At 39.1% G+C, this 24,330-nt stretch overlaps 2 protein-coding genes across 2 annotated transcripts; one reads left to right on the forward strand and one right to left on the reverse strand.

Annotated features, from left to right (window-relative positions):
• Positions 1 to 3,604: 3,604 nt before the first annotated feature.
• LOC112047830 (uncharacterized) lies at positions 3,605 to 9,965 on the forward strand. The gene is made up of 5 exons (XM_024085090.2): positions 3,605 to 3,669; positions 5,497 to 5,582; positions 6,460 to 6,534; positions 8,239 to 8,417; positions 9,409 to 9,965. Exons 1-5 carry the CDS (start codon positions 3,655 to 3,657, stop codon positions 9,639 to 9,641), a joined length of 588 nt encoding a protein of 195 aa, XP_023940858.1. The 5' UTR covers positions 3,605 to 3,654; the 3' UTR covers positions 9,642 to 9,965.
• A 1,766-nt stretch (positions 9,966 to 11,731) lies between these two features.
• On the reverse strand, positions 11,732 to 15,771 carry LOC112047827 (uncharacterized). Its single transcript, XM_024085086.2, has 3 exons — positions 15,103 to 15,771; positions 14,232 to 14,366; positions 11,732 to 13,723 (listed from the first exon to the last, which is right to left on the reverse strand). Exons 1-3 carry the CDS (start codon positions 15,199 to 15,201, stop codon positions 12,092 to 12,094), a joined length of 1,866 nt encoding a protein of 621 aa, XP_023940854.1. The 5' UTR covers positions 15,202 to 15,771; the 3' UTR covers positions 11,732 to 12,091.
• Positions 15,772 to 24,330: the final 8,559 nt, after the last annotated feature.

A 24,330-nucleotide genomic window follows, 5' to 3' on the forward strand; every position in this document is an offset into this window, starting at 1 on the left:
CTACATTACAATATCAGACAGAAAGCTTAAATGCAAGGATATTCGTAAGAACATTGAAATTGAATATGCTATTGAATGAGTCTTGTCGCGTCTATAGCGCCGAGATCTAAAGACACTTGTAGTGCATCTCCAAGTAACCAAGAGCAAATTCTCTCAGTAATTAAACTAAGTAAGAAGTTAAGAGCTCACTCCATTCAAATTTCTAAATTAAACAGCAACATTTTCTGTGAGAAAAATTGTTTAACACAATAATCATTACAAGACGGAAAGTCATACTTAGCTAGCAGTAACTCCCAATTAACGTTGATTATTCCCAGATCTATTGCATTTAGTAGTTCAAAACAAGTGCAATGGGGATGATGACTAGGTTTTAATATATTGATTTTTATGACACATTCGGGTAAATAAGGTCAATGTTAACTAATTTATACATAAAAAGCAAAGATTGTCTAAATATTTGCAAATTAAATAAGATTTTTAAACTTCAAAACTATTAAAATCCATGATAATTCATACAGTTTTAGCTTCCTTACATTAAATGTGACATTTTTCAATAAATGAACTATAAACATAAACGCACAAATAACAAAGATATTAGTAATTTTGTTCGAACGCCCATACAAGTCTAACGATCATTATGTACCTACGACGTCATTAATTCGTACCATTTTGTATGGGGCGTTTTTTAGTGATCCGCAGCAGCGCCGCAAATCTGAGCCTTTAAATCCCGCCCGTAGCTCCGAAAGTAATGATCGCAGTCACCCTGTTACTTTTACAAAATTGCTTTACTACTAGCATACTCTTAATTTATATACAATTTAAAAAACTGTCATCATCCCTATTAAATGAACAAACATCTCAACATTTTGGGAGGTCGAGTTACCTCAAAAATCATTCGGCGTCAGTATTACTTTTAGCCCATTGCGTCTAAATCTATTTAAATATTTATTCAAAACTTATGGACATGCAGTTTAATATGAGACCAATTAATGTCGCGTACATTACATTAAAATTGCAAACGTATGGAAAAGAACACGAAATTTTTTTTTTGTTCTGTATTTCTCATGCAATCAGTCGGTAGAATTTGACGATGAGAAGCAACATTCCCCAGCGGGAGAAGTTCCATGTAAGTGTCATATGTGGCTTTTAATCAAGTATTTGACAGGTCCAGGTCTGGCTGGTGGGAGGCTTCGGCCGTGGCTAGTTACCACCCTACCGACAAAGACGTACCGCCAAGCGATTTAGCGTTCCGGTACGCTAATGTCGTGTAGAAACCGAAAGGAGTGTGGATTTTCATCCTCCTCCTAACAAGTTAGCCCGCTTCCATCTTAGACTGCATCATCACTCATCATCAGGTGAGATTGTAGTCAAGGGCTGACTTGTAAAGAATAAAAAAAAAATTGCTGTCTTTTCAATCGTCGAATCGCCTGTGTTATTGTTAATTCAACAGCCAGGTTCGGATGGTTTCTGAGTCTAGCTTTGTAGTTGTTGTTACTAGATTTTATTTCTTCTTTCACTGTTGACATTTGTAGACTCGTGAATTTCTGGTATTTCCAGAAACCAAGGCGCGTTTGACACTTGCTTGCAATACATAAATCTGAGCTCTTTGAATAATGGTAATGTTGGAGTCGCATGCACACCCACAGGTGGATTCCATACATCCATATTGGTTTAACTATTGTCTTATAGACAAAAAGCTTGTTTTCCAAGGAACACGAATTTTTTAACACAGTTAAAATTCGTTATGTGTTGCATCAACAAGTGTGAGGGTATGAAAAGTTGAATGTGTTCTTTAGTGCGTGAATTTCGTAGTTCGAGGAAGCCTGTAATGATTCCACGGTAGGCATTAACCGTGGTAATGCTACTGTGCTCGCTGTATTATTGTCGGAATTCGGAATCGAAGGCTCGCTCGTCTATTGTTGAGCCATATATGTTTAAATTTAAAACTTATTGCATAATAATTAAATTATGCAATTTATTATGTTGATTTATAAATGACTAGCTGACGCTGCGCGCTTTTACAGGCATAGTTCCCGTTCCCGTAAAAGTACGGGGATAATATATAGCCTATATTCTTCCTAGATAAATAGGCTATGTAACACTGAAATAATTTTTCAAATCGGACCAGTAGTTCTTGAGATTAGCGCGTTCAAGCAAACAAACAAAAAAACAAACTCTTCAGCTTTGTAATATATACTCAATATTAGTACCAATAGATTGTAGATATTCTAACGCTACTGGTAATTTATCTCAGACAGAGCTAATTAAATTATTCACAAGGCTTCATTCATCAGCTTACGAGTAGTTACGGCAAGAAATACCGGATCATTTATGTATACATAACAAAATATGTAATTGTTTCACTACAAACTCACTCGACTTAAGTATGACTCGTTGTATTATACAAATAAAAGTCAAAAGTAAAAAAGTCAAAAGTTAAAATTCATTTATTTCAAATAGGCTTAGTTTACAAACTCTTTCGAAACGTCAGGTAATATTAAACTTAAGATAATGGTGATAATAGTCATTCGAAAACTTAAAATTAAAGTAACGAGGGTTCCAAACGCACCTTGGTCTGAGAAGAGCCCAAAACAACCTCAGCCAAGGTTTATTTTTTTATTTATCACCATTTTACAAACTTATTTAAAACTAAGCACACAGTCGTATAATACAGTTTAACACCAAGCTTTTTTATCATTTAAATACTCATTAACACTATAATAAGACTTTACTAAAAGCTTAAATAGTATGGAGAAGATTATTAATACAACGCACTGTGCACGACTGCATAGTAATCACCCTCCACTGTACGCGAGCAGGAACTCCAGCAATAGCAGATTTACTTAAAACGCTTAACGTTTCTGTTGGGGGAATTTATGTAAACGCCAAAATGTGGTTGGCTAGTGCATCAGCCTTATAATCTATACTAATATTATTTATTATTTTATTTATTATTTATTATTCATTATTATATTATAAAGCTGAAAACTTTGTTTGTTTGTTTAATTGAACGCGCTAATCTCAGGAACTACTGGTCCGATTTGAAAAATTCTTTCAGTGTTGGATAGCCCATTTATCGAGGAAGGCTATATCTCACGAAGGCTACATATCATGCCCGTATTCTTTGAATTGTAGATATAGTTTAGGCTATATTGTCTCATATACTCGTATGGAACGCGAAATAAAATTAACACACTCCGCTGTAAATATTCGAAATCAATCTTTTATTCTCTATACCCTAAGTTATGATGTAATTTAGAGGTTCGGCAGTCGGAATCTCATTTGTGTAGTAAACTACAAGTTACATTATTTTATTTATTACGTACATAGTGGTGTGCATAAGGTTTTCAACTAGGGTATGCACTATAAGAAATTGGAAAATTCCTTGCCCAACTATATATTCTAGTCCAACATACGGTTATATTGAGTCCTTGATGGTACGCAGTGCATTTTTTCATCTATGCACGCCACTGTACGTATACCATCTAACATATTTATTAGTACTGAGAGTACTAATGATTTTAATTAACAAAATGTCATGTATTCGCTAAACATAAGCGAAGATATAAAATAAAATGACTGCGATGTTTCCTTCATAAATCAACCTTGTTGTACAGTGCGAGTATCAGTTAATTCTTGGGATAATTGTGTAAAATGCATAAAATTATGGTAAGATTTTTTTCATTATTTGGTGCCTTCTTCACTGTCTTTAATTAAAAGCTTATAGAAAAGTCATACTATAGTGTCAATGATTACGTAAATGACAAAATTGCTTGGAAATGTATTACATGACAGGCTACTTATATACCTATTGTTAAATGGTGATAAACTAAAAAAGGATAAACCTGGCTGAGTTTGTTGTGGGCTCTTCTCGAACCAAGGCGCGTTTGGAACCCTCGTAACTTTAATTTTAAGTTTTAGAATAATTGTTATCACCATTATCTTAAGTTTAATATTTTTACCTGATGTTTCGAAAGAGCTTGTAAACTAAGCCTATTTGAAATAAATGAATTTTGACTTTTTTTTTGACTAATCTATCACTTATATTATACTCGTAAAGAGGTATGTGATAGTGTGTGTAGGAGGTAATCTCTGGTGATCCGTGTTAAGCCAGTGGATATGAAATCTGCCTCCGATTCTGGAGGACGTAGGTTTTAGGTAGGTAGGAGCGCTTTTTTAACGTCGTCGGTTAAAAAAACTCTCGTGCGAATGAGGCCTAAGAAAACGAAAATGTAATGAGCAAAAGCAATATCCAAAATAGAATTTAACTGTCGGCAGAGAAACATTTGTAAATTAACAAGGCATTTTTAAAAATAGATTTGCTCTTTAGCTTTCACTGCCTACGTAATCCTCATCAACCCTTATACAAAATATTTTATAAAAAATTAAATGAAGCATTAATTATTATAATCCATGAAATCTGAATTTATTCTGCCGAGAATAAATCTTGAAATTAATGTTTATATTTAACATTCAATAATCCACTGAGCTCAGAATTCTTACTGAATTTTTAAATAAAAAAATAATGCTCAATAGTTAATACTTAGGACTACTAAGGACTTGGACCTCTGTTAAAGGCTAACCTCAAACCCTGGACTTCAAGACCCGAAGATACAATTGCTAACCACTAGACCAACAAGGCAGATATTTCATTTATGTATGATACGTTGGGGTCCCAAGGTACTGGAATAGGGACCCCGCACCGGAAATCGCTGTGTTGGTGGACCGAGGACATCAAGCAGATTGCAGGAAGCCGCTGGATGTTGGCGGCTTTTGCTTGGAGGTCCATGCACGAGGCCTATGTCCAGCAATGGACGTCCATCGGCTGCTAGTAATGATGATGATGGTACTTATATATAAGTTCGTTCGTCATCAACCTATATTCGGCTCACTCGAGCTCGAGTCTCCTCTCAGAATGACAGGAGTTAGGCCAATAGTCCACCACGTTGGCCCAATGCGGATTGGCAGACGTCACACACAGAGAATTAAAAAAATTCTTTGGTATGTTGGTTTCCTCACGATATTTTCTTTCACTGTTAAAGACACGTGATATTTAATTTCGTAAAATGCACACAACTGAAAAGTTGGAGTTGCATGCCTCGGACCGGATTCGAACCCACACCCTCCGGAATCGGAGGCAGAGGTCATATCCACTGGGCTATCACGGCTCTATATATAAGTACTTAAAGTAAATCTGAAACAGATTTTTATGCCACTGTCATGGAAAAATATTATATGTTTACGAATAAATAAATAAACACAAATACAATAACTCTCAGCTGGAAATCATCGTTATCTCCTTAACTACATGATTATGGGTGAGTAAATTCAGCCATGAACCCTACTTGTCCTCTTTCCATAGACAATAATAATTTGTTGTCCCATAATTTACTTGCCGATATTACCGTAGGTAGCCCACGCTCCCCTGATTACCCTTTTCAATTTATTTATACGGTACAAGGAACTTTGACAATGATATTTGACATATATTTTTAGATATTTTGGTTTATGTGTTACATCGCAATTGGGCTCTGCAAGGACAGTGATGAACCCATAGCAAATCTAACAGGTCCAAAGGATATGTGAGTACCTACTTGAATATACATATTAAAATCGAACCCGTTTTTTGAACGAAGCTGTTTCCTGTGTTTCCTGTGTGAAGGTGGAAGCTTCACACAGGAAGTAAGTAAGTAAAACTATAAGACATTGTAATGTTGTCATCAATTGTAAGTTATAATACTGTATGATTTTTAAAAAAAAGAGCAACTGTCGAGTTTCATGCCGGTTTCTTCTCAGCAGAACCTGCCTTCCAAACCGGTGGTAGAATCTTTACAAATAGTCAATTGACGTGTCAAAAGTGCTTGTAAACTTTAACTTGAAATGAATGTTTTTGATTTTGAACGTTTTTTGTTAATGCGAGGGGAGAAATTTAAGATTTCCAACCTGACGTTCAAAGTTATGTAATAGACACTTTCCTTATTATTTTTTCTTTGTAATTATCTTTTTAATCTCACGGAAGTAAGTGTCTGCTTTAATAAGATTGTACATTTTGCTTGTATTTTTAAGCTTGTAACTATATAAAAACTGTGTAGACTGTTACAGTTAAGTTAAATTAAGTTATATAAGAAATCGTTAACTTTTATTCGATATATTTCGGACCCATATTCCATGTTCGAAATTAATATTGTTTATATTTTATTTGATATGAGTCAACTACCCTATTATTTTCTTTTTTCGGCCATGGAGACCAGTCTCATTTTTTATATTAATCATGTTAAAGAGCTATTCTTCTTTCTTCCCATCCTTCCCAACTCCAGGCGTATTTATTTTGTTGGCCTCACCAGGGATTCGAACCCTGGACCTCATTGTCCTCAACTGAACCAGCTGACCACGGGACCAATGAGGCAGCATTTTACATCTTAATATTTGATAATTAATTATTCGCATTTGACTGTACAGGTATGTAGTGCGTGCAACTGTATACCAAGTTGGCATCCTTACGAATAGAACGAATGAAACTACGGATTTAAATTCGTAAGTAAACGATTTGAATTAGTTTTATATTGGAAGGAGTATCCAAAGTTCTAGGTGGATCGTACCAAGTTTTAGCTGCTTAAGGAGAACAGCACGTGCGAAAAAGGGCATCCTTACGAATAAAACAATTGAAACTACAAATTTAAACTCGTAAGTAAACGATTTGAATAAGTTTTATATTATAACGAGTATCTAAAGCTCTAGGTGGATCGTACCAAGTTTTGGCTGCGTATGAAGAACAACACGAGCGAAATAGGACTGTCTTACAAATAGAACGAATGAAACAAGAAAGAAAAAATAGTAGGAGTAGGGTAGGTGTAGGGTAAGGCAGAACAGCACGTGCGAAAAAGGGCATCCTTACGAATAAAACTACGAATTTAAACTCGTAAGTAAACCATTTTAATATTTTTTATATTATAACGAGTATCCAAAGCTAAAAAATAGTAGGAGTAGGGTAGAGGTAGGGGGCTTGACAACGCCCCAGCGCAGGATAGGGAGTAATTTCAGTCCGCTCGGGGCACATTGATTGACATCCTCTACCACCCTTAAGCCGAAAGGCCTCAGCCTCGAAAGGGGCTGGAAGAACATGACCAGGGAAACAGGATCCCCGAGCCTTACCAGGACAAGGAGGCATAGCCCGTAGGTACGTACGCCCACCTGGATTTTTATCTGGGAGAAGATTACCTGCCTACCTGCTGCCATTGGTAAAGACGCCTCAGCCCTGAAAGGAGTTAGAAGAATACAGGGAAGCAAGATTCTCGCGCTTTATCAGGTTAAGGTAACCCCTTACCATCACTCGACTCATCTCATCTAGACACGACCGACACAGCACATCGTGCGAGTGTATAACCCATGACCAAGTATTACAATCGCTTAAATTGTTTAGTATTTCATATCTAGGGCAAACATACAATTTTTTTTCGTTTTTGTTTATATACGTCAACATATAGGTTTAGGTGCATACATATTATATATTATATGAAACAGTTATGCAATTAATTTCTGATAATTTCAAATTGTTACACATCTCGTTTTAATATTACGTAGTAGTTCAATCAGGTCATATTACCAAGTATCGACTTTCGAATACGAACAATACCATTTATGATTCATTTCGGTAAAATGTAAAATTACGAAATCCGGCCTCCGAAATAATATACCCTCATCTGTTATTTATTTGGGAAAAGGAATAAATGATGGAAAATATTCACATTATATAATAAAGCCCGATTTCATCTGAGATTGCATCATCACTTACCAGGTGAGATTGTAGTCAAGGGCTAACTTGTAAAGAATAAAAAAAGTTGAAAAAAACCGTGAATTAATTAAAAGAATATACCCAACAGAATTATAAACGTAATGGTCGTCTGCTTTCACACTGCAACTGTGGGGTTGCCTGTCGAAAATAAATAATTGAGTTATTTTAATACTTTCATCAGTTAATTCGGGATCATATGTCAATTGAAAGCTTATATTTTTATATTTACTTTAACTGTAATAAGTTACCTTTGATCTAATTCATGGTTTTCTAGATTTTGTATGAAAAGTGAGTCTGGCCATAACTTAACTAGGCAACCTATTTTAGATGTGGCACTGTAAATATTTACTATAATTTATTCCTTATCACTTATAAATAACAGACGAGGGTAAATATTTCTAATTCCGGTTCTCAGACCATAATTAAACATGAAATGTTTTCGACAGGGGACGTCAAGAGGCGCTCACTATTTACCGCAATAATGGCTCGAATATCGATTTGAGTAAACTACCGGGATCATTGGTAACCAATGTAACAGCTGAAAAAGTACTAGGCGTGGCTCCTGCGACTAACTCCTCTGCACCTTGGACGGCACTTCAGCAGATCATGTCTACACCTCGTCAAGGTAAATCAATACTAATTTACCTTACCTTACCTTATCAGCCGATAGACGTCCACTACTGGACATAGGCCTCTTGCATGGACCTCCAAGCACAACGGTCTCGAGCCGCCAGCATCCAGCGGCTACCTGCAACCCGCTTGATATCCTCGGTCTACCTAGTGGGGGGTCAACCAACGCTGCGCTTTTCGGTGCGGGTTCACCATTCCAGCACTTTGGGACCCCAACGTCCATCGGCTCTTCGAACTAGGCCTGCCCATTGCCGCTTCAGCTTCGCGACTCGCTGAGCTATGTCAATAACTTTGGTTCGTCTGTGGATCTCCTCGTTCCTGATTCGATCACGCAGAGAAACTCCAAGCATAACTCGCTCCATCGCCCGCTGAGTAACTTTGAGTCTTCTAATAAGGCCAATTTAGTATATTAAAAATGTGAAATTTAAAATTAAGATTTGCAAACGTTTCCATATTATTCCCTAATAATTATTGTCAAAACATCTATATTCTATAGAGGCTTTTACATTATTTATGAGTGTGAATGGTGGCGGGAATCAAACCCAGGAACTTGTGATCTGATTTCTCATGCACTTACAACGGTACCAACGAGTCAGGCTGATATTATTAAAATACTCTATGGAAAAATGCTTTTAGTTCGTTATGAGATTGCGATGCACGTAATCATATTGTATACTTATTACTGACGGCCTCCGTGGCGCAGTGGTATGCGCGTGGATTTACAAGACGGAGGTCCTGGGTTCGATCCCCGGCTGGGCCGATTGAGGTTTCCTTAATTGGTCCAGGTCTGGCTGGTGGGAGGCTTCGGCCATGGCTAGTTACCACCCTACCGACAAAGACGTACCGCCAAGCGATTTAGCGTTCCGATACAATTTCGTGGAAACCGAAAGGGGTGTGGATTTCATCCTACTCCTAACAAGTTAACCCGCTTTTATCTTAGATTGCATCGTGTGAATGAGAATAAAAAAAATATGTTTTTTTTACAGGAAACACCAATGATACCGATCTGAGTATCCAGAAATCAAAGCGTGAGGCACCTAAAACCCCCGTGCAAATAATAAAGGGTGCTGCCGTCATACCCCCCGAGGCGGGGGTCAACGCTATATCGTTGCCCCCTCTTCTCACACTCAACAAGAACATTTCAACCATACCTGTTCCAATACCGAATGTTTCCGTCGTTAGTTACGCGAAAGTCAACACATTAGTGCATTCCCCTTAAAGTCACGTAAAGCATATCGCAAAAATACGTTAATTTTAAAATATATTGTAGACTAAATTGTCAGAACAAAATATTATTATATAAATACCATGAAAATGTTTAAAAAATAATAAAATTGTGTAAATAAGAAAGAAAAAAATACCGGCCAAGTGCGTGTCGGGCCACGCGCATTATAGGGTTCCGTAGATTAGAGTTAGCCTGTAAGTGGGGTATGGTTTGTTATGTTTAATTAGTCTTAAGTTATTTTTGTATCCAAACGTTGGTTTCCTAATAAATAAATTATGTTAGCATTTTAATCATTTATGTAACGCACAAAAATACGGATAATGATACTTCACACCATGGGATAGACGATAAAAAAATCTTCCTCACATTGAGTGTAGGGAACCCCAAATATTTTTTTTCTCTAATTCTCTTCTTACCACTTTTAGACGGTATTATTATACATACCCATAGTAATTTTCACATACTCTGAGTTATTTTATTGACAACTTTATCTTTTTATTTAAAAACGGAATAAGTTTGCGATTTTCGACATCCAATTACCTTTTTCAAGTTGGTCGACTATTGCTCTTAAAATAGCCATTGTCGTGGAGAAACCGAAAGGGGTGTGGATTTTCATTCTCTTTCTAACAAGTTAGCCCGCTTCCATCTTAGATTGCATCATCAGGTGAGACTGTAGTCTAGGGCTAATTTGTAAAGAATAAAAAAAACGATAGATAGATGTTTAATTTGCCCTTAATTTACTGCTATAACTTTTCCTTTTACTTCAATTTTCATGTTCCCTAGTAAATGGTAGGAGACCATAAAGCATGTCCCTCAGAATACTTCTAACTGTCTATTAAAAATTCTTATTGTGTTTTTATTATTATACAAAATTAAACTAATTATCTTTTTTTTAAAAATCAAAATTTTACAGGTTTTAGCCGCGGGACATCTTTCTTTGCGCGGTCTATTTTGAAATCAATGTCATATTGTTTCCTATGAATACATATGCGACCTATTTAGTAACAATGCCCGAAATACCTGACAAAACATCGTCAAGAAATCCGCAACTTCAACGTATATATGGCGCTGTTAAATGTTCTTGTATGGAATCTAGCCGTTCACTCTAGTACTCATAGAGGGCACTATACTCGTATTATAATTAGATGTTTAATATTTAACCTTTTTTTATTAATGAGAATGAATACAATAAGGAACTTAAGCTAACTTATTCTAATAACTATACAAATCATGCCCACGTGGAATGGTGGCAAGAATACTGGGTGCATTTCCGCGCTGGACAGCCAGGCTGATCCTTTGCGCAGAAAATGAGCCAGCCCTTCTGTCACCAGTCGAGGCAACTAGCCGCGGTGAAATGATTCGGTAAAATTTTTTGCCACTGCGACTCCATGGCCCAAGGGTTTCCACGGCAAAAGGTACAAATATATATGTAATTCTATATAGTGGTAAAGTTTGGGAGGTTGTTGGGGGTAATCTCTGGATCCATTGAACCTATTTTAAAAAATATTTTACCAGTCGAAAGCTACGTTATCTGCGAGTGGCATAAGCTATATTTTAACGCAGTATTCTCACGGGAACGGGAATAACGCGGAGCACCAGTTAGTGTTAATTAATTTTTAAAGATAAAAATAGATCCGACTTGAAAGACGAATTTCAGTTATTTTGATTTTAACGTAAAATTACTGAACAGATTTTTATGAAAATTAAATGGGACCAATCTGGAAGTATGCTCTTTCAAACAAAAAATAATTGGTTAATAAATGACGAAATTATGAGGTAACAAAAATTATAAAAAAAACATACGCGTCGAGTTAAGAATCTCCTCCTCCTCCAACAGATATACCTAAATGATCCAGATTCAATATTTTCCACGGAATATCGTGAGGAATCATGTCTCCAGTCGCCAGATCATTAACAAAGTAGACCCTTTGCAGTCAAACCCACCACGGTCCAAAACTCCATAACTGGCTACCGTACCTATGGTAGAAGCATGAGCTAACACAATTTCAGCTTAAAATGTCGAATCTCTGGGGTTCTTGGTCTATTAATAATAACTTGAAAGAATCAAAGACTTATTTGTTTTTCATTGTATTTTTTTATTAAAAACTATGTATAATTCAACGAGTATAAAGCTGATAAAACTGTTTAAAATGGGTCTGAACGTTGATTGCGTCGTTATGTAACGCACTTATTACGGATAGGTACAAAATGTCTCCTAAAAATACGACACAATTTAGCGAATTTAACTATGTAAAATTTTGTGGCTGTATTATCACTATTATTATTTATTAGATAAAAATTATTGCTCCATTTTGTGCATTGTTAAATAATGTGAACACTCTTGAATCTTACACTTACATGCTATTATTATAATACTGGTGAATCTCACTGAAGAACTAATTAAATTTATGTATTAAGCCGCTTCAAATTGAGCAAAATGTTCCTTACAATCTAGTTATTTCGGAGCTCACATTTGAGTCTTTCTTCTTATACGAATGTGCGTGATACACGAAGCGCTGCGAGTAATAAGTTGGATGAGTTTCTCCAGGACTTTTTGTAGGGCCCACACGACGATAGTACTCGGTAGCGTCGGTGCAATCGCAGGCCAGGCGGCTTTCTGAACCACTACTCTCCAGCTGATACTTGGGGACTACGATCAAACTTTCTGTAGACTTAGTCGGAGGGCAATGGCTATGACTCCTGCCGTAAACAGGGTAGTGATGCGGTGTCCCATTCTGCCTGTGAGTGTGTTTCTCCTGGGGATGGTGCTGGCAATCATGATGTACTTGGGCGCTGCGGCCACTGTGGCTTCTTCCATGACTTTTTGATCTATTCTGATGCTTAACGCTGGTATCCAAATAACCATAACCGAAACCATATCCTCCAATAGCTTTCGTTGCCAAATTATCCCAAGATTTTGGCTTGACGTGCTGATGTGAACTTTGATATTGTATCTTTGGGGACGATTTTGCCTCTGAGCGGTCGTTGTCCCAAAAAAGTGTATCGCTACTGAGCGAAGTACTGTAGCTAGAAGCTGAGTTATCACAAGGAATAGTGGCGTTACTGGTAGCATACGATTGTAAGCTACACTGGCTTGTTTGGGTCGATTCGGTCGCCAAATAACGATATCGACTAGAACAATGGCCGGAGTTACAGACTTTCTTCGTGTGACCGTGTGCGCAAGTATCGGGTTTTTGAGTTGATTTGTCAACTTGTTGGTTTTTCTCCTTCCTTTTATGCTCCTTAGAACATTCTTTCTTCCGACGAACTTTCTTTCTAGAGTTAGGTACACAATGTGGATCGCAGCAAGGACTAGCCAAGTCATAAGCCTCCAAACTGTTTGCATCTTGATTATTATAGGCCGGCATACAAGGGGCGCATCCATGACTATGGCTACTTCTGTGTGTTTTAGTATGTTTTCCGTTGGCAGGCTTGTACTCCTCAGAAGCGCGATGACATTCACCTGAAGTCTTCACCACATAATGATGGCACTCGCGTCTATTTCTTGGCGATCCTACGGTTATTACAAAACCTCCAGTTCGCAAGTTTGGTTGAATGATACAAGCTCCGTATCTCGGGTCCAAGTATTGGTACATGAATACGTTAGCCTGTGGGGGTTTTGAGGTTGTGACGTTCTCGCTCGACAAAGTAGGTCGACAGTATACACTATTAACACTATCAGTTACATTATTCTCCTCACTGTCGGATATAATATCGGATGGCGAAGATTTTTTCTTTTGGGAAGGTAGACTGTGCGTTTTCCAATTTGTGTCATAAACTTGCCTCTCCCTAATGCTTAGCTGTTCCAGTTCACGCATTTTAGATTGCAAAGTACGTTGAATATTAATGTACTTGAGGTGGAGTTCGACTTTGCGGACGCAGTCTTCAAATATGACCACAATGCGCATACGGGAGTCGCAAGAGTTGATGGCAGAGACGATGGTGACGTGGTCAGAGCGTTCCACGTCCATCCCATTGATGGATAGGATGACGTCACCCTCCCGCATACCTGCAGCCGCTGCAGGGCCCTCTGCTTCTACATGGTCCACGTATGTTATCACCTCTATCTCTTGCTCCTGACAAACAAACAATATTAATTAATCAATGACGAATTGCATCGAAAAATTATAGTAGGAAAGTTTGTTGCAAAGTCTTAACCTGCAGGTAAATGAACAATGCGTATGCTACTAAAATATTGATAATGATATAATAACTGCTAGTTTTTTATTAATAATTTGTGGACATCCCCGACAACATCGTTGTAAAATTCAGTTTTCCACAAACCCAGCGGGAGCCATGTATTTTCCGGGAGAAAAAGAAGCACAATTATGTTATACACAATCACCCCCCACAACTTTTATTGAAAGTTCCATTAAAATCGGTTCAGCTGTTCCAGAAATTAGCACGGACAAACAGACAGTCACTAAGACGATAATTTAATAAAAGTTCGTTATATTTTAGTAACAAGTCAATAGAAAACTCAAGACAACAGTTATTTTAAAATCGCAGATAGACAGATCAATTTATATGTTTATAGTTGATATTTCAGTATTTAATGCACAGATTAATGAAAAAAAGCAAAACCTTTTTATAGTGAATGCCGTAGCTCTGCAGTGTGAATCCATAGCTGCCATTTTTCTTTTCAACAATGATAGTCCTCCGCCGACAGTCCTCTTCTGCTTTCCCCCCAGCACGTTCAGACTTTATTGACTCCCGTATCTGTAATATTATGGACACATTTATAAAGCAACTAGAAGATGCCGCGCGGTTTCACCCGCGTGGTTTCCATTCCCGTAGGAATACGGGGATAACATATAGCCTATACCCTTTCTTCAAGTTAGCCTGCTTACATCTCTTAGACTGCATCATCACTTACCATCAGGTGAGATTATAGTAAAGGGCTAACTTGTAAAGAATTAAAAAAAAGAGCTATCCTTAGCCTCCTATTGTATTTTTTCTCAATAAAAAAACGAATTTCAATTGGATAAAAATTTGAAGACTTGAGAGAAAAATTAAACAACCGAACATACCAAAAATAAATCAATACCGAAATGTCTTGTTATACACCATCCATCTATATAAAAGTACGCCAACAAATATTTACTACCACAGAATATAAAGCACATAAGCTACTATGTCAACGACCTCCTTGACCTTTAAACTTTAAAATGGTGGGATATAAAGTGCTAGTCAATGACTATTAATATATTTATGCAATTTAATAAATTTATTCTGCAGGCATATAAAAACTGGAATTTATAAAAAGAACGACCGAATACAAGTTAAATTAAATTTGAAAAATGAAAATTATATTTTTTTTAAATTCCGCATCTATTTTCATACAACAAAGCTATAGGTACCATTGTAAGTAAAAATATGAATTGTTTCGAGATATCCGCGGTGACAATGTCGAGGGTACTGTATTATTTTTATTTTATGTATCACAAATACTTACAGAATTGTCGAGGGAGTCCTCTTTGGATTCGGTACTGAGGTGTTTTTTCCCGTTGCTCATGCTGCTTGGACATCTTTCGTTAAGTTTGGGGGAACTCATCGTCAGCCTGAGCTTGCCGACACATCTAACACTTGCATTACAACCTTACTCGAGTACTCCACCGACTTTAGCTAAACTTTGTAAATTGCAGCTTAAGCTACGGTAATACGACTTAATGTAAAATAATCCTATGTTCTTTAGTGCGGCAAATCATTAAACCAGCCACGCACGCATGCGTCGATTTTGGACATGCGTTTGGGGATTCTTTTTTAAAGTCTTTGTTAAAGTCGCCTTGCTGAATTTAATCAAAGCTATCGCTGGCAGTCTCCCCCTTCTCTTTAGATGTTAGCGTCAATAGATATTTTCTTAGTGGAATGTTTGCTCGGAAATATACCTTTAACATCGCTCCATTATAGGTACTATATGATGGAACTCAAATCAAATCATAGTTTATTTGCTCAAAACATTTGGTTACAAAAGATGACAAACTTTATATGTACAATGTTTTCGCCTTGAAGGGGATACAAATTTCACATAACATTACTTAGAAACTATATATCAGAAAATTATATCATCAATAATACTTAATTAAAACTTTTAACATTTTGTAGTAGCATCATTGGAGTTGTAGTCCTCTACATCGAGATTTACTTTTTGACGGCCTCCGTGGCGCAGCGGTATGCGTGGTGGATTTACAAAACGGAGGTCCTGGGTTCGATCCCCGGCTGGGCAGATTGAGATTTTCTTAATTGGTTCAGGTCTGGCTGGTGGGAGGCTTCGGCCGTGGCTAGTTTCCACCCTACCGACAAAGACGTACCGCTAAGCGATTTAGCGTTCGATGTCGTGTAGAAACCGAAAAGGGGTGTGGATTTTCATCCTCCTCCTAACATGTTAGCCCGCTTCCATCTTAGACTGCATCATCACTTACCAGGTGAGATCGTAGTCAAGGGCTAACTTGTAAAGAAAAAGAAAAAGGTCAAAAGACCAACCAGCCAACGATGCTTCAATGCGAGTTGGCAGACTAGGAGTAATGGTGTTTTCAATATTTAACGGCCACTATCAGATGTTTATGATAAATACTGGGACCAATGGCTAAGGGTGTACTCCGAGGCACAGGGGTGAAACACCACCGAATTCCTCTAAACAGGGCTGAGAATTTTAACTGAAAATTTCCCAAAAAATAAAAGTCACAACGTCGACCCAGGGTTCGAACACAAGACCTCCTGAATTCGTTGTACCATCGAAGCAATTTAAAAGCAAACAGATTAAGCAATATTTCTACATCTTACATCTTCAAAACTAAATTCGCAAATCTGGTACAGTGTTATCTAGATTTGTCACTTCCTTGTACGCAAGTGTGGCGACGCGAGCTATCATCAAAATTGGGTAAAGTGGGTATCTTGCGAGAGTTCATCTCAGTTCAGGGGTCAGGTGGCGTTCGGTGCGCCGGGCACAGAGCTTGTTCGTCCTCCGCCGAAATGCGTGCTCCGTGGAGTACTCTGCCGCGGCTCATCTACGCTATACTGATACTGACCATTGTAAAAAACACGCACCCACTACCTCAGGTAAGACCAAGTGTGCCTACAAAAAAAATCTCCTCAAAATGTTGGAGGTTTGATCATTTTGGTAAGATCAGTGTACCCTCAAAAATTATTTTTTTGTGTAGAGGTAAATTTCGTTTTTTCAGTGAAAATTCGTTAATTTTGTATTATAAAATAATAGTGTTCAAAAAATAGAATTATCAAAATCGGATCAGTCAGTTAAAAATGCGTGGTTTTGTAATACTATGGGTTGGAAATTATTTTTCCAAATTTATATGGGATCATCTTCGAAATATGCCATTTTTATAAAAAAAGCATCATCGAAATCGGGCGGACTCAGTAAAAAATTATGCGTGTTCATACATAAAAAGATACGCGTTGAATTGAGAAACTTCTTCCGATTTTTTGTTGGTTGAAAATACATTTTGTGATGCGAAAATTCAAGGTTGATTTTTTTAAAAATATGGATTAACGAGTAGAACATTAGGTTCTACTCGTTAATCCATATGTTCTGTTAGCATACCTATGCTAATTAAAAATACGAATTAACCTCTTACATGTAAAGTTTATGTTTGCAGAAGTATCTTCTGTGTAAATTGCCAGGCACTCAAACATGTATAGCTTGGCGAATTAATGTGGACGATTTCACAAAGGACAAAAACGAAATTCGTTCGAATATAAACATTGCAAATTATTGTGGTCTCAGCGATTTACGCGAGGCATCGTCACAACGGAAGCTTTCAAAAGTTAAGGTCAGTTATTCTTATTTAAGGAGAGTCATACGAACATGCTATGCATATACAGTATTTATATGATGTCAAGTTGGCTTTTCATTGTAACTTTGTTATTTAATAATTTCCAATGAGATTTCCAGGATTGCAATTCCAAAACTCGCTCAATTTTTCCAACCAATGCGCTCACGCACTTAATGAGATCACTACATATTTGCTAATAGGAAAAGTTCAATTGAAAATAAATGTTGCCTAACTTGACTTCAGCATTGCGAACATTTATTAATGCACTGCGAAACCGAAATAATTAAAAAAACGAGAATATCTCTTTATGCTTATGACAGAGCATTTTTACTTTTTTTTACCCAAGAATGTGCCTTACGAAGACTCTGCGCTAATCCTTTTTTTTTTTACGTGGGGAAATCCTCATGGATACCTTCTCGCCACGGGGAGGCAAGAAGGTTATGTCGGACTTCAACCGACTAAAACCCCACGGTGTTCCGACTCGCCGCCTGATGACTGAGCCACGGGAACATTTCGTAAACAACCGCAACCTATGCGCTAATCCTGGATTAGCCTATAAGCTATTGAAGCAATTACTTAGGGCATTCCATCTAGGGGCACCGTTCAAGCAATTACTTTGTTATAAGTTGATTGATATAATATTCTACCTACGGTACATATTAGCATTTTATTTAATTAGATATTATTTATAGTGATCACTTAAATATAGGGTGACCTTAATCCGGCACTGCTCTGCGCATGTCAACCCACAAGTGGCTGTAATTTAAATAGTTTCCTTATCATTATTATTACTTACTAGCAGACGTCCGCGACTTCGTCCGCGTGGAATTCAGTTTTTCACAAACCCCGCGGGTACCTACCATGGATTTTTTCGGGATGAAAAGTAGCCTATGTGTTAATCCAGAATAAAATCTATTTCCATTCCAAACTTCAGACTAATCGCTTCAGTAGCCGCAGCGTAAAAGAGGAACAAACATACTTACACACTTTCACACTTACACACAATCTTTCGCTTATAATATTAGTGTGATAGTTTGATTATTCCAATTCAACCCCATTTTTGATATTTTTCCTTACGGTGTCAAGCATTTACCAGTATAGTAAAGCACGAAATCGTATGCAAAGTTAAATTTAGCGACCGAATGTAATTCAAGTAATGTTTTTTTTTTATTTTACTTTTGAGTCATCATCATCATCATTATCAGCCGATGGACGTCCACTGTTGGACATAGGCCTTTTGCATGGACCTCCAAGCATAACGGTCTCGAGTCGCCAGCATCCAGCGGTTTCCTGCGATCCGCTTGATGTCCTCGGCCCACCTAGTGAGGGGTCACTGCGCTTTCTGGTACGGGGTCTCCACTCCAGCACCTTGGAACCCCAACATCCATATGTGGCCTGCCCATTGCCACTTTACTTTCACGACTCGATGAGCTATGTCAGTGACTTTGGTTTGTCTGCGGATCTCCTCATTTCTGATTCGATCGCGCAGAGAAACTCCAAGCATAGCTCTGTACTGTATACCTAAGTATTTATTCAGGGTAAACAGTTATTTCCACATATTCACCGATAACAAATAATTATTTGTTAAGTACGAGTATTTAGGCTGATATTTATATAGAGTGTTATCTATTTTATTACTTATGTAAAGTAATATGTGTCAGTAAACTTTTGCTCTCGATAAATTTGTGAGCTCATTGACCTAAATAATGCTTTTTATAAAATCTAATCTCTAGAACCAAGAGTCGGATGCGAAAAATTACTTTTATTTTTGACGAATCAAGAATTAATTATCTTTTGCAGTATAAGAGACAGATATCCGTATCTCCAATTATTACCTACTTTTGTCGACTATGGCTTCATGATGTAATTACATAGACGACGTAATAGCCCAGTACTTCTTTTTTTTTATTTCAACAGGACATCAATAGGTTACAATAAAATATAAAGAAATATATAATTCACGGCAATTATTGCAGTCCCACTTATTGTTTGTCACAGCATGCACTAAGGATTATTATAGAAACTTGTAGAAACGACATCTGCCTTCGGTTCTAAGGGCGTAGGTTCGAATCCGGTCCGGGGCATGCACCTCCAATTTTAAGTTATATGCATTATAAAAATTAAATATCGCATGTCTCAAACGGTGAAGGAAAAACATCGTGAGGAAACCTGCAACCTGAGAATTTTCATCATAAATAAGAACTATCCGAACTAGAACGAATCCGAATCCGAACACCCTTCGGAATCGGAGGCAGAGGTCATATCCACAAGGCTATCACGGCTCTCTCTCAATGAGATACATTACGATATTAAAATTGGTGAAGTAAGCGATACATACATGTTTCAAACCATCGTTATGTATATTATAATTCTTTGACTGTGTAGTCGGTATTAATTTCTATAGAAGGCGTTTTTTTATTTATGTCAAGGCAAAACAATGTACGTATAAGTATATCTGAGTGATACCCTATTAGACCCCTAAGGGTCAACAACAACTAACAAGGGGTCCGTGCGAGTGAAAAATACCCGTGAAATTCAAAGCGAAGTCCTAGCTTGTGCGTTTTATTACCGGACCCACAGATGATAAATTTTTTCTTGCTTAGAATACTTAATAAAATAATTGATTAATTTAATGGATTGGAATGGATTTTCATATTTCGTTAAATTAACCTAGTATTTAATCTTAACCTAAGTAGTTATTTTTTTACGAAATTTATAATTTGTATTTAATTAGTAGTTAAATATCAAAGTTATGATAATTATTCTCCTTGTGACCTTGGTATAAATATTTCACAATTGATATTTTTAAATATTAATGGATTATAAAATTACTTTATTTATCAAGTAGGTACATAAATAGGCTAAACCTATTATAAAAATAAAATATAAGGAAATATCAATACAACTACAACTACAAAATTAAAATAAATTAAAATTAAAACTAATACCTAAAAATATTTATCAAAATTTGCCGCCCTTGGTAGGGTGCCCATCACGCAGGCAGCATTCCCGCGTTGAATTGCGATTGAAATTCTTGAATAATAAATATTAATTAATAATAATATAACTCCTCTGTTCACAGATTAAACCCATAAAGGAAACATCTTCAGTAACCACGATAGTCTGCAAAATTCTTAAACGAAACGGTCATACGCCAGATTGGGCTGAAGTGACGCGTATATTGGGAGACACGGTTAGAGTACGTCGTCACGGCATTGGTCCCAGAGGAAGGTATCGCGGACAAACACAATCTCAATACTTGGCAATAGACCATGGCAATGGGAAAGATGAAGGAAAGGCGGAGGCGCATTCAGCTGCGGACTCTTCGAGGGCTAGTGTCAGTAAGTACCTTTTGATATTGAGAAACAGTAGATTTTGAAGCAGTTGCTTTGTTTAGTAGTAGTATATAAAACGAAAGTGATTGTTATGAAGAAACACGAGAATTTTAAAACAAAGTCACGGGTCGGTAATCTAATATATAAAATTCTCGTGTCACAGTTTTCGTTGCCATATTCCTCCGAAAAGGCTTGACCGATTTTGATGAAATTTTTTGTGCATGTTCAGTAGGTCTGAAAATCGGCCAATATCTATTTTTCAAACCTCTAAATCCTAGGGTAGGGTAGTGGTAGGGTAGGGGTATAGTATAGGGATATGGTAGGAGTAGGGTAGCAGTAGGGTAGGGGTAGGGTCGCGGTAGGGTAGGGTAGTGGTAGGGTAGGGTAGTGGTAGGGTAGGGTAGCGGTAGGGTAGTTATAGGGTAGGGTAGGGGTAGAGTAGAGGTAGGGTAGGGGTAGGGTAGGGGTAGGGGTAGGAGTAGGGTAGTGTAAGGTAGGGATAGGGAAGAAGTGCAAATAAATAAATTAATAAGTCAAAGCGAAGCTTGAGCGGGTCCGCTAGTATGTTTATATAATTTTACTTCCACACTTCACCTCGTAAAAATAACTTTTGAGCAAAAAAGGAAGGGATAGTTACGACGAATATTTTACTACAATTACCTACAATACCATGCTATTATTAGGTAGGTAGACATTATTCGTACAATCAATATATACTTGTAATATAAATAAAATTTAAGTGAGAGTAAGATTTTAAGTGGTTATTGAGCAACGTATATATAGGGTACCTTTTATCCTGAAAATATCTATGGTTCCCAGGAAAACTGAAGTTCACGCGGATGAAGTAGCGAGCGTTCTTTCCTGAAAAAAAAAATCCCAATCTACTGAATTAGGTTCATTATTTTACGTTCATGTGTTCATATTATTACCCCCAAACAAAATATAATTTGTATTTGTTTATTTTTAGGCGGGAACAGTGGTATGGGCCAAGCACAGAGCCAGTCAATCTATGATCCGAGTTGTGATGACTGCTTTGGAAAAACTGAACATGAAGTTGAAAATCTTAAGCGACCCAGTGGATCCAGTCAGGGATACATTCCGAATGGTGGAGGTCAAAAGCCAAATTATAATCAAAATGGTGCATACGCCCCAACTGGTATGCAAACAACCGGAACACCAGGAGGGTCGAGTTACCCCTCGGGAGGTAGAGGATACCCTCCAAGTGGCACAACAGGTGGCGCAGGATACCCGCCAAGTGGCACCACAGGTGGTGGAAGATACCCACCAAGTGGAACAACCGGTGGAGGAACCTATCCCCCAAGTGGAACTACCGGTGGAGGAGGCTACCCGCCAAGTGGAACAACTGGTGGAGGAGCATATCCTCCAAGTGGAACGACTGGCGGAGGAGGCTACCCTCCAAGTGGCACAACAGGTGGTGCAGGATACCCGCCAAGTGGAACAACTGGTGGAGGAACATATCCTCCAAGTGGAACGACTGGCGGAGGAGGCTACCCTCCAAGTGGCACAACAGGTGGTGCAGGATACCCGCCAAGTGGCACTACAGGTGGTGGAAGATACCCGCCAAGTGGATCAACCGGTGAAGGAACCTATCCCCCAAGTGGAACTACCGGTGGAGGAGGCTACCCTCCAAGTGGAACAACTGGTGGAGGAACATATCCTCCAAGTGGAACGACTGGCGGAGGAGGCTACCCTCCAAGTGGCACAACAGGTGGTGCAGGATACCCGCCAAGTGGCACTACAGGTGGTGGAAGATACCCGCCAAGTGGATCAACCGGTGAAGGAACCTATCCCCCAAGTGGAACTACCGGTGGAGGAGGCTACCCTCCAAGTGGAACAACTGGTGGAGGAACATATCCTCCGAGTGGAACGACTGGCGGAGGAGGCTACCCTCCAAGTGGCACAACAGGTGGTGCAGGATACCCGCCAAGTGGCACTACAGGTGGTGGAAGATACCCGCCAAGTGGATCAACCGGTGAAGGAACCTATCCCCCAAGTGGAACTACCGGTGGAGGAGGCTACCCTCCAAGTGGAACAACTGGTGGAGGAACATATCCTCCAAGTGGAACGACTGGCAGAGGAGGCTACCCTCCAAGTGGTACAACAGGTGGTGCAGGATACCCGCCAAGTGGAACAACTGGTGGAGGAGCATATCCTCCAAGTAGAACGACTGGCGGAGGAGGCTACCCTCCAAGTGGCACAACAGGTGGTGCAGGATACCCACCAAGTGGAACAACTGGTGGAGGAGCATATCCTCCAAGTGGAACGACTGGCGGAGGAGGCTACCCTCCAAGTGGCACAACAGGTGATGGAGGATATCCGCCAAGTGGAACAACCGGTGGAGGAGCCTATCCTCCAAGTGGAACGACTGGTGGAGGAGGCTACCCTCCAAGTAGCATAACGGGTGGTGGAGGATACCCGCCAAGTAGAACAACCGGTGGAGGATCCTATCCCCCTAGTGGAACAACTGGTGGAGGAGGCTACCCTCCAAGTGGCACAACAGGTGGTGGAGGATACCCGCCAAGTGGAACAACCGGTGGAGGAACCTATCCTCCAAGTGGAACGACCGGTGGAGGAGTTTACCCGCCAAGTGGCACAACGGGTGGTGGGGGATACCCGCCAAGTGGCACAACAGGTGGTGGAGGATACCCTCCAAGTGGCACAACGGGTGGTGGAGGATACCCTCCAAGTGGCACAACGGGTGGTGGAGGATACCCACCAAGTGGAACAACCGGTGGAGGAGGTTACCCGCCAAGTGGCACAACGGGTGATGGAGGATACCCGCCAAGTGGAACAACAGGTGGAGGAGCCTATCCTCCAAGTGGAACGACCGACGGAGGAGGTTACCCGCCAAGTGGCACAACGGGTGGTAGAGGATACCCACCAAGTGGAACAACCGGTGGAGGAGCCTATCCTCCAAGTGGAACGACCGACGGAGGAGGTTACCCGCCAAGTGGCACAACGGGTGGTAGAGGATACCCACCAAGTGGAACAACCGGTGGAGGAGCCTATCCTCCAAGTGGAACGACCGGCGGAGGAGGCTACCCACCAAGTGGCACAACGAGTGGTGGAGGATACCCGCCAAGTAGGACAAATGGTGGAGGAGCCTATCCCCCAAGTGGAACGACCGGTGGAGCAGGCTACCCTCCAAGTGGCACAACAGGTGGTGGAGGATACCCGCCAAGTGGAACAACCGGTGGAGGAGGCTACACCTGGCCAATAGCATCTGGTCCATATCCAGGGCCAGGTGGAAATAATTATTTCTGTTGTATACTTCCCAGTAACGTTCAGATCGGAGGCACTTATCCCAGTAATAATGTACCATATGGTACTAATGGTAAACAAAATGATCCTCATGGATTTTATAATGCTGGTAAAGAAAGACCTGGTGTGGTAACTAATCAGTTTGAAGTTACTGGTGGAGCTGTTCCTGAAACTCGACCGTCTCTTCAAGAATCAGGTAGTCACACAGGGGGACCATATGAAGCCGGCCAACCTGGTAAACTAGATTCATCTAAAGGCTATGGTAATTCTGGTGTA

This window comes from Bicyclus anynana, chromosome Z, assembly GCF_947172395.1.
Source record: "Bicyclus anynana chromosome Z, ilBicAnyn1.1, whole genome shotgun sequence".
Taxonomy (NCBI): Eukaryota; Metazoa; Arthropoda; class Insecta; order Lepidoptera; family Nymphalidae; genus Bicyclus; species Bicyclus anynana.

Coding starts and splice junctions, on each gene's coding strand:
- LOC112047827 (XM_024085086.2), bottom strand. CDS start 15,201: ATGAGTTCCCCCAAACTTAACGAAAGATGTCCAAGCAGCATGAGCAAC. Junction 14,367..15,102: donor AGGACTCCCTCGACAATTCT/GTAAGTATTTGT, acceptor ATAATATTACAG/ATACGGGAGTCAATAAAGTC. Junction 13,724..14,231: donor ACGGCATTCACTATAAAAAG/GTTTTGCTTTTT, acceptor TTTGTTTGTCAG/GAGCAAGAGATAGAGGTGAT.
- LOC112047830 (XM_024085090.2), top strand. Junction 5,583..6,459: donor CTAACAGGTCCAAAGGATAT/GTGAGTACCTAC, acceptor TTGACTGTACAG/GTATGTAGTGCGTGCAACTG. Junction 6,535..8,238: donor GAAACTACGGATTTAAATTC/GTAAGTAAACGA, acceptor TGTTTTCGACAG/GGGACGTCAAGAGGCGCTCA.